The sequence below is a fragment of the Protomyctophum bolini genome (assembly GCF_963924005.1).
Source record: "Protomyctophum bolini genome assembly, chromosome: 11".
NCBI classification, from domain to species: domain Eukaryota; kingdom Metazoa; phylum Chordata; class Actinopteri; order Myctophiformes; family Myctophidae; genus Protomyctophum; species Protomyctophum bolini.
The window spans coordinates 24741318-24757431 of record NC_137872.1 but is presented as its reverse complement, the minus strand read 5'-3'; the positions used below and the strand labels follow the sequence as shown (position 1 = coordinate 24757431).

The following is a 16114-nucleotide window of genomic DNA, read 5'->3' as shown; positions in this document are numbered from 1 at the left end:
TATCATAAGGAGAGACAGGTTATAAATGATCATCTTTTCTTTTTAAAAAGGTAAATGGACAAAGTAGCATTAGCCCTGTTGCATTGCTCAGGGCAAACCAGGGTGGTGTATTAACCCATTAATGCCTTCTAAATCAGTGGTTCTCAAACTTTGCCACGCCAAGGACCCCCAAAATGAAATACAGTATACTGTATATGGCCACTGACCATCATTTGCCAATGCTTTGTGCCAGGGAACCCCAGAAGAGAAGATTTGTGTTAAAAGATTTTTGAAAATGTTAAAAAAATAGCAGATGTACAAGCTCTCAGTGCTGCACTAAAGTGACGAGCTGCGAGCTTGTATATCTGCTATTTTTAAGAATCACTGTTCTGAAGAATCATGGGCGGTTCGAATCCCGGCTCCTCCTGGCCACATGTCGAAGTGTCCTTGGGCAAGACACTGAACCCTACATTGCCTCCAATGAGTTGGTCGGTGTGAGCTTGCCATCATTGGTGTGTGAATGTGGGAGGTGAGGACGCTGGCGTCGACTGTTCGCCGCTTCACCTCCCAATGTATGAATGAATGAACCATTGTAAAGCGCTTTGAGCACTTGGAAAAGCGCTATGAAAATGCAATTAATTATGAAGAGTAAAATCGTATGTTACTCTATATTATAGCTCAAATCTAAATGACACAGAGGCTTTCTCTGGTTTTAATGGGTTAAAAGAGTCCAGTGATCTCAATAGGATGGGTTAAATGCAGAGTACCCCAATAAAAAACAACTACACCCTGGAATGACATAATGGATTCTTTGCAGAATTTCAAACTGGGCAAAAATAAACCATGCGGACATAGTGGCCAGATGATATCAAAGCTTCGACCGCACATTCAATTACACGATCTGATCAAATATACAAATGCAAAGCCCACAAGACAAAACTAACAGATTATTTTCCACGCCCTTATTTATTTTTTGCGAGGTTACATTTAAGGCAAGAGTTTGGGAAGTTTACAACGGAAAGTCCCCTTGGAAGTGAAAGTCCCCTAAAATTTCATTTCCACAGGAAAAAGCTAAACCTCATAGAATTAATCATAATAAAAAATGTAATGCAACAGAACAATGACTACTTGCCTCAGGGGTTTCTGCAATAACATGGTTAACCACCCAACCCCACCTAGGTCAAAACCATGTAACAATTGGACCGTTGTTCGAGTGAGGAATCCTTGTCGGAACCGATAAAATAATGTGGACCTCATTGGTATCCAAGCTATTAAAACCGGGAAAGCATCCGTGTCATTTTACATTTGAGCTAATAGCACATTGGTTGGCTATTCAATGTAGATCTGCTATTTTTAGAAGAATCGTGAAAATGTGTCTTTGAATGTTTAAAAGCGAACATTTCTAACTCAAATCTTTGCTTTCGTCCCTGGAACAAAATACTTTCAGTTGGGAGTCTGCAGCCAAATACATAATAATGTTGGGAGTTCCTTGACATGGAAAACTTTGAAACCACTGATATAGACATTTATTTTTCCAGAAAAGCTGATTTTTAGAAGTCATTTGTAGAATCAGGTCTTAATGGGATAATAAGAAATTCTGGCCCAAATGGTGACACAATGGCCACTGTCCTCTGTTCTACAGCCATGGGAATCCTCCAGCCTTTGGCACCTCCAATAACGCCAAACAAAGTAGGTCTGCGTGGGACCCCAGAGCCCCAGTGACTATGTTTGGTGGTTATGCCAAATCTCCTAAATGGCAACCACTTCCCTGGAGAACACTTGGGCTATAGTTTCGGTTTCAACGATCGGTGTTGTTCTCGGTGCTGGTTACAAAAGCCGCGACCAAAGAAAAAGGTAGCAATCTCTGCAAATACCCCCTCTTCCCCCGGAGAGAAACATTTCATAAGACTGCAAGCTGGCATTAATTTAAAGACCGCCTCACATACTGTAGTAAAATAAGGTAATTTAAGGATTTTGAGTAGGAAGGAAGGATTTTGAGTTTCAATAATAAAACTGAGGGATTAACTTGCGGTAATGTGCATTTTAGGTCAGGTTGCAGAAACCTTGTACAATGTACAGGTTTGTCCAAAGTCATCCAAACCTTGTTGAAAGACTTTCAGGGAAGGAGAAAAACTAAAAGCGCCTGTGTTCCAATGGACCCACCAAAACCAGACGTAATGACTTTCAAAAGGGTGTCCCTATTTTGGGCATGTCATTGTAGGTGAACATTTATAAACATTATAAAGAGCAGATCTACTATACAAGGTCAGAACATCTTGCTACATTGATTTGCATAGTTCCCATGTAGGCCAGTGCCCGGCAGGCACAGGTCTAGTTTATGAAAAATACAATGTTTCTGCCCAACAGCAAGAATACCGGTATGAAATGTTATCCTGTACTGTCTCTATAGTGTATATCATGTATGTACATACAACGCATTGTATACATACAGAGTCTATTATATGTAGGTCTTTAGTATTTTATGTGGGTTTGAGATAGTGTGTCCTTTACACGAGTACTGTATTCCATTGTACTATAGTACAGATGACAATAAAGTTGAACTTAACTGAACTGATTTATTGTCAGGCCATGAAAAGGAATTATGTTAAATTGACAGATTTGTAGTTTGATTCATTCATGCCCAGTTTAATCATGTTCCATGTTGTGTAGTAACAGCAATTAGGCAGCCCTGCAGTCACCTTCCAGTCCTGTGCTTCACCGTGGCTCCTCCTCCTGGATGAGATGACGCCGTGTTCAGAACCAGAGAGTCCTAGTCGACGGGGCCCTACTGATAAAAGAGAAGTGATTAAGGTTATCTGAACGTGGCGAGGAAATAAAAGTACATTACATTTGCTATGTATAATTACGGACAGAAATGCAATCAAGCCCTTTACGCTCCAAAATAGCTTATTGAAAGAAACTCCTTTAGTTAACTGCACTAACTTAACTCCCTCGTTAAGCGCTAATTGTCTAGAGAAGTGAATCAGGGAGCAAGAGTTCAGTAAGGGAGGCAGGCGCATGTGTCCAATAAGAAATACTGGACACAACACAGAAGTTCACTTGTGTGTACGATAGTTAGCTCAAGGTTCCACAGAAATTCAATACACTTGTGTCATTAACCGTAAAACATGAAAATAAATAAATCAAATAAAAATCAAATCGGTTAAACAGTCACCTTGGCAATTACTTGGGGCCTGGTCACTCCCAGCCAATCGCAGAGCTGATTCCTGTGTGTCCGTACCGTCACGATGTCACTCTCCCTGGAGGACACACCAAAGAGGACAACCTTACTGTACTGTCCATATACTCTTTTTTTTTTTACTTAACACATTGTGTACCCACACAACACAGATCTGCTATTTTAAAATAGTTAATGTATGTTTTTTTTTAATCATAAACAATAAAAGTACAATATTTGCCTCTGAGATGTAGATGTAAAAGTATTGAAAATACTCCAGTAAAGATACCTGTACTTAGTTACTTTCCACCACTGCATACATCTATATTTAATAATAGACAACATTTAGTCTGACGAAGCACTTCACTAAACTGCGCCCACTGACCAATTAGTGTCACTCAGCAGTGTCATGGCATCATCCAACACCTCTGGGTCGATGACATCATCATAAGTGAGCAGCATCTCATACATCTGGCTGGCTGTGGTCTTCCTGATCTACACACACACACACACACACACACACACACACACACACAGAGAAACACACAGTCATTTAACCTGATCTACACACACACACACAGAGAAACACAGTCATTTAACCTGATCTACACACACAGAGAAACACACAGTCATTTAACCTGATCTACACACAGAGAGAAACAGTCATTTAACCTGATCTACACACAGAGAGAAACAGTCATTTAACCTGATCTACACACAGAGAAACACACAGTCATTTAACCTAATCTACACATGTGTTAACCCCCCAACATGATGGTCTTCCCGATCTACACACACTGAGAAATACAGCCATTTAACCCCCAACAGGATACACATGGAATCAAACAGACCCCAACTCTGAAGAGGGTACAAATGGAACCAAAAGGGCAAGATAAGGTCAATTTAATTAAAAACAAACAGTTACAAGGGTCTGCCCTGTACTTGTAACAACAATAATAATAATAAATCATTATATAAAAAATTAAAGAATAACAGGAAATTAGTATGTTTAATACAGACTAAAACAATAGACCTTACAAGATAAATCTTGTAAGGTCAAATAACATTTTTTAAAGAATCAACTGACTGCGTTTTTTCCCCCTTCACCAGGGTAAGGCAATTCCAAAGAGCAGGGGGTAAAACTGCAAAGAGTCGCAGCCCTACTGCGAATTTGACTGTGACGAAAAGAGTTCCATGTTGAAAGAAGAGCATAATGAGATGTTCTGAGACAACATGGACCTTCCCAACATTGCTTTATTCTGAAGAGCCTTTGATGTCTCCCATACTATGCTAAATACCCCAACGGGCACATCTTAAAGGTTTTTAAGTTTTCACTGTTCTTTTTGAAAAGGCAACTTTTCTGTTTTGCATCAGAACAATACAGCCACCACAGAGCTGTCAAACGCATAAAATAAAATAAACTAGATTCAGACAATCTACCAGAACATGTCGACACAGCGGGTTCATCACGAGAACTGTGGAGACGTATTGTACTGTGTGTGGACCACACTGTGGACAACACATTGTTTCCAGCCCAAGATGGCAAGAAGACGTACCACGGGGAAGGGATGGCACAGCATCATCAGCAGCTGAAGCAGAACCTTCTTCCTCACCTCGCCCGGGAACTGGACCAACCCGCAGAAACTGAGACAACATGAGAGACGGCAGCAGAATCAACGGCAGCACCCCAGAACATCCTAGAACGGATGTTCCCAGCTCATGATGACCCAAAAGAGGAAATATGGTGCCCTCCTGAGACCCAAACTAACAAAAATACACTGTACTTTAGGTGTATTTTAGGCCTGTCAAAATTATTACAAAATCACCTAATCGCAATGATCGTCATAATAGTTTCCATGTTGAAAAAAGTTAATATATTTAAAAAATATAAGTATAAAAAATGGAAGACCCACGTTTTAAACTTGTAGATCTGCTATTTCCACTATTCATATAATTGTGTAAGTAATTTGTTATATCTGCCTACACACCTTTTGTTTACAGAGCCTAAAAGCAACAAAAACAATGGAGTGACAATGAAGTAGGATTTCATAATGGTGACAGCCCTGGACTAGTACTAGTGTGTTTATATGATGAAGGCAGAGCAGAGACACTCACACGTCTATGCAGCAGCGTAGCTTCTGGAAGTCCTTGGACTTCTTGAACTCCTTGCAGAGCGCCAGCAGCTCCACACAGAACCGGTGACTTTGAGGAGACAGGAATAAGACAAACGTTGGGCTCTATGGCGAGTGTTGACCTTTCATGCATGGTGAAACTGGTATACATAATGCACATTCTCTCTGAGTCTTAGCTAGCAGATGAAGCAGGGAACCCACCCTCCACTACATTGTATAAAATTGTGTTGCAAATCAAACCTTTTCATAGATTTCATAGATAGTTGGATGCATGCTAATGTGATATTTCTTTTGATAATTACAGTCAATATTTAGTTAGCAGAGACTGAAATGTTGAAGTTCTCTCTGAGGGTAACAGAGATGGATAGGGATCAGGAATGAGTACACCCGAGGGACAGCGCATGTCAGATGTTTTGGCGATAAAGCCAAGTCAGAGAGGCCAGACTGAGATGGTTTGGACATGTATAGAGGAGGGATAGTGAGTATGGGTACATATTAGTGAGTATCGGTAGAAGGATGCTGACCCCCTGTTGAAGACCCCTGATCTAAGGCTTCGCAAATCAGATTGGTTTCTCAACTGTTTCTCAAAAGAAGATCACTCGCATTTGCTACGACATTATGACATAGGTGTAAGTAAGCAATGCTTAAATTATACTGTGTTTGTAAGATGTTGTCACTTGACAAAAATAGCCGATCTGCCGATCGGCTATCTTCACCAAGCAACACTGTCGTACGACAAGCGTCGCATTCGAGTGTCCAGACTGAGACGTTGTTAGAAATTTGATTTGCCTGTGGTTCAAATCTGACTGGAAAAAGGTTTCCATGTGTTTTCATTGTGCTGTTCAGACTTAAATATAAAAATCACACTTGTGTGAACTGAGTGTTGCAACTAGAATCTAGAACTTGAATTGTGATAGTTACTGTACCGTCGTCTGTACTGTACCGTACGGTGTACTATAATGTGTACTGTACTCAGAGTACTTTACTCCTGTACTCTGTACTGTACTGTACAGTACTATTGTAATAGTTATAGTGCAGTGTAAAGTTCAACACTTGAAGGTAGGTCACCCAGCGGTATTGCAGCTGTTCATACTTCAAACAGACATACATACATAGGGACATAAGTGTAGGGACAGACGCGGCCAGCCATTGGAACGGTGTGCACCGCTCAAAAAACAATTTGGTTCCAATCCCAAATCCCAATTGGGATTTGGGCTGCCAGTCTGAACAATACTCACTTGTCCTGGGTTGTGAAGATCTCAAAGCAGCTATTAGCCAACATCTGATCCAACATCTTCAGCAGAGGAATGGACACTCTATGGGAGAGGGGAGAAAATAAATAAACACTGCATTGCCTCACTTAGGTTTTGATTGATTGAATACTTTATTAACAGTGTGCAAAAGAAATGGGCACAGGAAAGTACAGTTCAATACAGGGTCTGCTAACCCTACCAGTCATGTTCCAGAGGCCTGGTGAGGTCAGCGACGCTACCAGTCATGTCGTGTAAATCAGGGGTTCCCAACCTTTATATTGTCACGGACCGGCTGATAGTTCATAAAATGTTCACGGACCGGCACCACGAACGTCTTCCACGTGGATAACATCATCTTTTCGTTTTGACATGAAATAATAATCCTGTACTGTACCATCACCGTGTAGCGTTTGGTTTCATTAGCGCGATCTTGACAAAATAGCCTACAGCTGCAGCTGCCCGCAGAGCATACATGAACAGTAAAGATACCAAGGATTGGACAGTGCTACGCAACATGGAAGTAACACTGACTCGAAGCCGTTTATAAATCACAGTCAGTGAAGTCAACTTTTCACCGCCGTTTGGTGTGTCCCCGTCGTCCGTCCACCCCCGCCACACAATCAGAAGCGTTTTCAAAGAGATGAGTAGGATACAAAGGAAGCCTGAAAGGCAAGCATTTGCATTCCAATGGGTGATTGAGCGTCGCGCTCTACGCGCAACGGCCATCAGGTCTGGTGTTTGTCCTCTCTCTTTTCTCAGTGTTTTCAAATTGATTTTTATATTTTTATGGAATTCCCCTCTCGCGTACCAGTGGCACGTGTCCCGCGGACCGGTGGTTGGGAACCTCTGGTGTAAATGACCATCCATGACTAATTCTCGAGTGTGTGGTAGATATTTTATTATGAAAACACGGTTCCCTCTAGAACACACTGAAGTTCAAGTAGAATAAACCGTAACCCACTGCTGTTCTTGGTTTTGGTACAGGCAACAAAATGGTGTTGGTTAAAACGGTCAGTGATCTTACTGTTAATCGCTGAGGACCCGTTAATACACTCAAGGCCGTGACATCTTGTATAAATACATCTTGTGAAATACTGTATCACGGTTGCAGGCATTTAAAATTACCATACCAGTCTAATTTTGACTTCTTGCCATTAGCAGATATTGCAGTTCTTCACAAGGGATACTGCAGGGGGGCCGCCAAATCTTTGTGTCATAGGGACTTTATTTAAAAAAATGAATAGATTAAGCAGGCGTTGTGAGCTTGTAGATCAGCAATTCTTTGGTGAAGGGGTTTGGTGTACAGGGAAAAAAGAGCAGAGCAAGCCATAGGTCAAGTTTTAAAAGTATTGAGGGTTTAGTGTTTATATGTCTGAAAACACACATTTAACATGAATCCAATATTTAGTGGAGGTCCCTGCTTCAGCTAAGGGGTCCTTGGCTTGAAAAAACCCTGATGTAATGTATCGTGTGTGTGTGTGTGTGTGTGTGTGTGTGTGTGTGTGTGTGTGTGTGTGTGTGTGTGTGTGTGTGTGTGTGTGTGCGAGGCGTGCGTGCGTGCGTGCGTGCGTGCGTGTACCTGTCATTGCGGATGTTGTCTCTGAAGATGCTCAGCAGTGTGTCTCCAAACTGTCCCAGATCAGTGGGGTCTTGCTGGATGCCTTTCAGATGATCAAACAGTGACTGGGAGGAAAATCGCACCTGAAGAAAGCAGAGCAGGAAAGTTATAACCACTTGATTTCAACATCATTTTGAAAAGCTCACAGCATGCCGTTGACACGTTGTGAGCTTGTAGATCTGCCATTTCCAAACAATAGCAGTGGGAGCAACCTAGAGGTTAGGGAAACAGATCTACGGACTGGAACACCCGTTGGTTTCATAGAAAAGCACACTGGGACACCGACACACACATTCAGTGATAGTAACACACAACACCGCCTCGACAACCGAAGCACGGTAAAACGACACTATGCAGTTCTGAGAAATAGAACCAGCAATATTGCACGTGAACATCAGAGTGATCAGTCAGTGAGATCAGATATGTCGTAACGCGGTGGGAAAAGACAAACTCATGACTGCTGTTGAAGGTGGGAGTTGAGGGTGCGACGCAGGACTCGACACACAGTAAAATCATCAGTGATAAAATACATCTCCGATATTTGATTTACGTATTTGCATCTCTTGGGAGTTGTGCAGGTTGATTTGCAGGTGTACAGGTTAATTCATTTCTCACGTTTTGTGTACACACGACACAGGTTGCATTCTCACATTAGAATGTGCGTGGGTGTGTGTGTGCGCGCATGGCCCATACACACTAGGACCGGTGTGACACAAATAGTTGTTTATGTCATGTGTACATACATTCAAGCAACGCTATTTTTATTTGGAATGAGGTTGATTTTGCACTGCGACTAAAGGCATCAACCTGCATGAATGAAGAATGTGGGTAATACCCGGCCCCCGGATGTGTAAAGAACTTAAGAATGGTCATTTCACACCAGGGATGCATTGTTTTGGCACAGTTTTCCCTTTCAACGCCCTGTCCTACTCCTAACTTATGAGTCAACTCACTCTGATGGTCTATCTGGGAAAGGCTAGGGGAGAATGAGGAGGTGAACACTAGAATACAGCCAGATTGCCCCCTGGGGAATATATGTATAGCCTGTTGGCAGATGAGCTCAGCTTTACAGATCTCACTGCAACCATTAGAGGCTTTTACCTTATTTTTCTTTATTATATCCACAAATGCTGAAGTTTAAAAATAGTTAATCGTACAAAGTACAAATTTGAGGTACTTTTACTTTCTTAAATTATTTCCAATTTTCAATTGGAAATAACGCCACATCTCAGAGGCAAATATTGTACTTTTATTTTAAAACTTTTTAAAAAACGAGTTACTTTGTAGATTTTGTTTATCATTACACCATTAACCACTTTAGCCCTATACATTTCGGTGATTTGAAAATAGCCGATCTACAAGATCACAATGTGTCGTGATGCGACGCATTGTGAGCTTGTAGAACAGCTATTTTCAAAAGATCTTTAGTCATTTTACATAATATGTAAATTTGTTTCAATATTATTGAGAACTTGTGAAACGGAACATTCTGGTTACTTTCTACTTCTGGTACTTTAAGTACAATTCCATACCAATACTTTTGTACTTTTTCTCCTAAATTAAGCTCCCAAATGTCCCCACCACTGACTGAGGAGGAGGAGAGACCACTGGTTGCCCCCCCTGTTCTGGGGCCTCCTCCAGACTGCCTTCTTTAATGTAGAGTGACGGGAGCGCAGCAGGGTCAGGAGTGGGAAGCTGCTGACATGCTCTTTAGAAGTGGCCATTCATCATCAATGCAAGTCACCGTTTCAGATGGGGAAACGCTGGCTTCAGATCCATTGGTTATGGATGAGCCCCTCAGTCTTTTGAAGTTTAACCCACGGACACCATATTGTTCACAAGGGGGAGCGGAGATATGGTCAGAGTCATAATTATACAACCTGATATGTGCGCGTGCTTTCAATAATTCTGAGAAAGTGAAGCTTTCTTGGGACAAAAAGTATATTTATGTGTAGAGCTTGGAATAGACTACACATGATAAACTCTGGCTCCACCTATTGGTTCAAACCCCAAAACAACAGTAAGCCTGGATAATTGTTAGCATTATTGCACTTGTTCTAGTATCACATTTTTGGGTAAAAGAAAACAAAAATAAATATTATCCAAGGCAATAAACTATGAACATAAATTAAACCTAGGATAAATAAATCACTGCCGTACATGAAATCTGAGCATTTCAGCCTCATTTAAGATTGTATTTCGACTAAAACAAAAACATTTTGCAGTCCATAATTTATTGCTTTGGAACCCAAATAACAAAGACATTATTCAGTGTCAATATCACAGGAGAAAGGAAAGCTCATTATTATAATATCCGTTCTATCAGGCCCACCATAGATCCTGTTTGGGTTGGCATTATACCGGCAGTCCGCAGTGGTCATTTCGTTGACGAAAACTATGACGAAAAATGTTCGTCGACTACTTTTTTTCAATGACGAAAATTATTTTCAGCACGCACCCAAGTGTAAAACCAGCCATTGCGACTCCTTCAGGCGCACCAAAATACATTTCTGTTGATAAATTCAACCGTAGATTTAGGCGACTAAAATCTTATAAACTAGACTAGACTAAAACGACTATGACTAAACAAAAGGAAATTAAACATTTATTCAAAAGTCAATGACTAAAACTACATCCGAATTTGCAGTGGTCGTACCGTTGACGCCGTCATGCCTCCCAACGACACGGTGAGACCCAACAGCAGGGTGTGTGTGTGTGTGTGTGTGTGTGTGCAGTCGTACGACTCATACCGTGGACTCTGTGATGCCTCCCACCGACACGGTGAGACCCAGCAGGGCGTGGTACTGGTAACGAGGCAGTCTCAGCAGCTGGGTGATGTGGGGGAAGGCCTGAGACGGGGCGTTCCAGTTCAGACTGACGGACGTCTCACTTGAAAAAAGAAAAGAAAATCAAATTGTATAAGTTGATGTGACTTTCTGACACCTTAATTGAAGATATGTCTTTGTTATTTGGATTCCAAAGGAATAAATTATGGACTGCAAAATGTTTTTGTATCAGACTATACATTTATGTCAGATTATATAGAGTATATACCCCTTGTGGTAAACTTTAATTCAATGAAACTTTCAGGATAAGATACGTTACCATAATGTAGACCTATCCTGAAAGTTTGTATTGGTTGTTGATGCTTGTTATTTTGACCATTCATGTACCGAACCACACCATTTTTAAGTTGATTGGTCAATATCTTCAACCATGTAAATAAGATAAACGCGTTTTATGTCGGTTTTGATAAGCTGGCTCCAATAATGAGCCATACACACACATAACATATGACCTGTGGTTTAGGGGGAGGTGTCAAAAATGTGTTTTTCAATGTATAAGAACAGTAAGAACAGACAGACAAATGTGTAAAGTGTACTCATAGGAATAAAGACCTTTCAAAGTTCAAATGATTGATCTTTAAGTATAAAGTGCAAAGACTATGCACTAGTCTCGACTACCTTACAGGCGAGGCGTACTGTATGCAAAGGCTAAATGTATGTAACTTACTCATAGTTTCATTGTACAGATATTCTACTGTAAGACGGATGTTAGGTTCGTAGCTTACTTATACATTGTAATTTGTTGTGCAAGTAATGTGCACAACAATCAATAATTGTCTCTACCATTTATATGTGGGAACTTTAACAAATGGAAAAAGTCTGCATAAAAATAGTGTTAAAAACAAAACACAGTGAGCACAATGACAGTGAGTCAACGTGGTTGTTTCAAGTCACCGACAAATGTAAAGCTTATTTGTGTTCACCCGCAGGCCCCTTTTCACAGCCCTCTGCCAACACTGATGACTTAAATGGCAGTTTTGAAGGTACAACGTTTAAAAGACAAACTTGGTTAAAACAAAAACCTGACCAGTGAGCCAGGTGGCGCTGAGCCCACGGATGTATAAAGAAGGCTTAACCACTGACATGTGAATAATGGCAGACTGCCGATAACGATAATACCACACGGTCACACACACACCAAAAGGAGTGGCAGAGAGAGAGAGAGTCTAACTCACACAGGGAAGATGTCCAGCAGCTCCTCCCGGTGGGGGATGTGAGGCACTGCAGGCTCCGTGCTGTGGAGGAGCTGCAGAAAGATGGTGCCGGCGTGCGCTCTGTAGCGGTCGATCTTTTCGGCCGCCTGCTGGGCCAGGCAGCGCATCATGCATTGCACACTGCAAACAGGACAGTATGGGATGAATACATATTATACTGTGTATAATGTATATATATATATATATATATACACGCTTTGGAATGACCTGCCTGTTGATCTGAGGCGAGCAAAATCAGTGTCTTCCTTTAATTCACTTCTAAAAACCGAACCTTATGTTAAAGGAGAACACCACACCAAAACACACTGGCCATGCATCTACCTTCATCCCTGTGCCATCATCCATAGTGCCCTTGATTTTTCTCATAGATGCCCCCTCCTCTACATCTCCCTCTGACTCCCCCCTCCCCTCCCACAGCTTGCATTTGCGCATGTTGTCTTCCTTCTAATGTGGGTATTTAGATAGCTCCAAACTTTATTTTTTTTTCACGTATCGTATTATTATAGTATACTGAGACTCACGCATGCGCAGTTTTCACTCTAGGCCAGCCGTTACATGTAATCTCAGACGTAGTCGATTCCAGACGAGATTCTCGCGAGACGCGCGAGACTTCAAGCTCCTGTCAACTCAACTCTGTGCTCTGCTCTTCCACGCCGCCGCCTACCACTTGTGTTTACATTGTTTAATTACATTCGCACGCGTGTCAAGCATTCCTACTAGTTGTCTAGTTTCATTTATTTGAGCAACAACATGCCTCGTTGTATATATCCAGGCTGTTCAACCGCAAAGACTAGGTCAACTCTAAAGAGAAAAAGTTTTCATGCGATAAGTTTTCATGCGATACCTACTTTGAGGAGACGTTGGCTTCTAGCACTACAGATGGATCTCAATAGCTCAGATGAGCAGACTCAAGGACGCATTATTTGCAGCGATCACTTCAAGGCAGATGATTTTCGTCCAAAACAACAAGAAGAAGAAACTACTGCCTCGCTACATAAAAAGAAGGGTCACGGTCTGACCCAGGACCTTGTAGCTGTGATAGCCCAAATTTTTTGATTCTCGTAGAGGTTTTTTTCTTCGTCAGAATCGAAAAAAAACCTCTACGAGAATCAAAACATTTGGGCTATAGCTGTGAGGCAACAGCACTACTGAATGTGCCACCGTGCCGATAAATACTATTGACTTCACACTGCACATTGAACACTTTGAATAAAAAATGTAAATGCCAAACTAGTGGGAATTACTACTGCTAAAATGGTGCTGCGTCAATTTATAACTACCTACTCCAGACTTATGTTACTTATCTACATACAAATTATATATATATATTTTTTTCATTCATTTTCCTGTATTGAATCTGTGTAACACTATATTGTTGTTACTTCCAATAAGAATTGAGCATATTGGCTGAAGCGTGTCATTCTGTGACTCATTTAAAAAATGCACCCCAAAATAGTATGTATGATTGACATTATTTTAAAGGTTTGTCAATAGTACAATGTTAAAATATTAATATATATAGTATCAATAGAAATACAATATAATGAATTATATTTGAAATAACACTGGCATTTAGATTAGATAAATAATGAGCCAACAGCATGAATTTCTATGGCAACTGTTATAGTCACATGGAAGGAAATTATAAATAATACAAATAGGTTTTTATAACAGTGACATTTATTAATTATAATGACAACATTATAAAAGCCAGTCGTTATATTGTAATTTACTTTCAATTTGAAAATGGATTGAAATGAACAAGGGAGAGAAACATTGTAGAAATTAGGCTATTCATCTCTAGGAAAAACCAACACTGATATCTCCTGCTTCCTCTAAGAATCCACGATACAGCCCGGATGGTGAGGGGTAGATGCTTCTTATTTTGGAAACCAAACATGATGGCAAAACAATTCTGTTGCCTTTCCCAAGCGTTTCTCCACGGAGGACGAACTCCAAAACAAATAAAACAATCCTATAGGAGGCTAGTCTGCATTGCCTGTGTTCGAAGAGAAAAGTTTTAGAAAAGGATTACAATAGGATTACAATTTACAACAATGTGTATGCTTGGTAGATATAGGCCTCTATCTGAGGTATAATATTCAGGGGGAGGGGGTGAATAGCCTCCCTGCTTGCATGCATTTATTTATTTTCCAGAATGTCAACGTTCATAAATACAAGTCATGTAATGGTGAATGATTAGATTTAGATCCGTTATTCACTTATGTATAATCATTGTAGGTATTAGTAATTATAATAGTAGGCTACGTTGTTGTAGACTATACTTACTCAACGGATAGGTGCCCGTCTTCTCCTTCTGGTTTTGGTCGTTTGTCCCAGTTTATTTTCTTGGTCAGAAAAAATAATTCCAATACTCCTCTGTCGAGTAGATGGGGTAGAGGTAGATCTGCATTGTCTGTGATGCATGAGCGACGACGAGAAACACCTACTGTCTCTGTGTTTTCATCATCACTATACAGGCTTCGACCTCCACTCTTCCCATTCTCTGCTGCATTTACATTCCACTTCCAATGGCTTTAAATCGCAGTTTCCACATGAACACCAAAATAAATCCTCGGTTCTCTGCCGTACGCCTGGAAGGGGAACAGTAGAACCACCAGCTGCCTCGTTCATCCGTGCCTCCTCCATTAGACGCATATCTTCGTCGGTATACTCTGGCTCGTATAAGTAGGGCTCCTCGCCATATTCAAAATCTTCAGACATATACTCAACATCTTCTTCAACTTCGGCCATTATGAAACTAGTCTAGTTTGTTAATAATACAGAAAGATAAGGACTATAATGATGCGACGCGATCAGTCATCAGATTGCATGTAAACAAACAAGAGGGAGACTGGGAGAGATAGTGGATCACAGTTGAAAGGAGCGCTCCAGCTTGAAGTCTCGCGCGTCTCGCGAGAATCTCGTCTGGAATCGACTACGTCTGGGATTACATGTAACGGCTGGCCTAGAGTGAAAACTGCGCATGCGTGAGTCTCAGTATACTATAATAATACGATATGTGAAAAAAAAAAAAAGTTTGGAGCTATCTAAATACCCACATTAGAAGGAAGACAACATGCGCAAATGCAAGCTGTGGGAGGGGAGGGGGGAGTCAGAGGGAGATGTAGAGGAGGGGGCATCTATGAGAAAAATCAAGGGCACTATGGATGATGGCACAGGGATGAAGGTAGATGCATGGCCAGTGTGTTTTGGTGTGGTGTTCTCCTTTAAGGCCTTTTCTTAGTCGTTTTGCCTCCTTCAGCTTTTTAACCTGTAGATATTGCTGTCAGGAAGAAATCACCTCCAAAATGTTCATTTTCCAGAAAATGAAAAATATAACCTTTTCAGGAAATGTTTTGTATATAAATATTTTGAAAACAAAGCATTAATGCCTCATCAAAGTTGGTGTGTTGACTTTATATATTGTCAATTACTTGCATGAGAGGGGGCGAGGTGGTGGAGTTAGCTGTTTTAGCAGACAGTTTGAGGGTCCAATGGAGTTAAGCAAGGTGTATAAATTAATTCATTATCATTATATTAGAAGTAGTGATGTCCAATATTATCGGCCTCCCGATATTATCAACATTATATTATAGGCATGAAAATTAATATTGGAGTTCTTACTGTATGGTATGTGAAATGTGAGCCTACCATAATCACAGTAATCCATAATATTATATATATTCCATATGGGCTTTTGGAGAGAAATGGGATTGAAGCTTCACATTAGAGCACTGCAGTCCTCATTGGTGCTCGTTACTCTGCACTGACAAATAGGCCTCAACTATGTGATGTACTTAGTAACTAAGTACATTTACTTTAATTGAGTATTTCCAATTTCCAATACTTTTACTTCTACTCCACTACATCTCAGAGGCAACTATTGTATTT

General features: G+C 40.8%; 1 protein-coding gene across 3 annotated transcripts in view; it reads right to left on the bottom strand.

The window, feature by feature from the left end:
* Positions 1-2318: 2318 nt before the first annotated feature.
* The window catches only part of tbcd (tubulin folding cofactor D), a 46488-nt gene continuing 32692 nt past the window's right edge, over positions 2319-16114 (bottom strand). For 2 of the 3 annotated variants that reach the window (XM_080776112.1, XM_080776113.1), the window contains 9 exons: positions 12182-12340; positions 10911-11049; positions 8122-8243; positions 6528-6605; positions 5273-5359; positions 4714-4801; positions 3543-3652; positions 3155-3239; positions 2321-2764 (listed from right to left, as the gene is read on the bottom strand). In XM_080776112.1, the coding sequence (XP_080632238.1) occupies positions 2750-2764; positions 3155-3239; positions 3543-3652; positions 4714-4801; positions 5273-5359; positions 6528-6605; positions 8122-8243; positions 10911-11049; positions 12182-12340 (883 nt within the window). In that variant the 3' untranslated portion in view covers positions 2321-2749. Of the gene's footprint in view, positions 2768-3154; positions 3240-3542; positions 3653-4713; positions 4802-5272; positions 5360-6527; positions 6606-8121; positions 8244-10910; positions 11050-12181; positions 12341-16114 lie in introns of all 3 variants that reach the window. The other variant, XM_080776114.1, reaches the window with a different exon arrangement.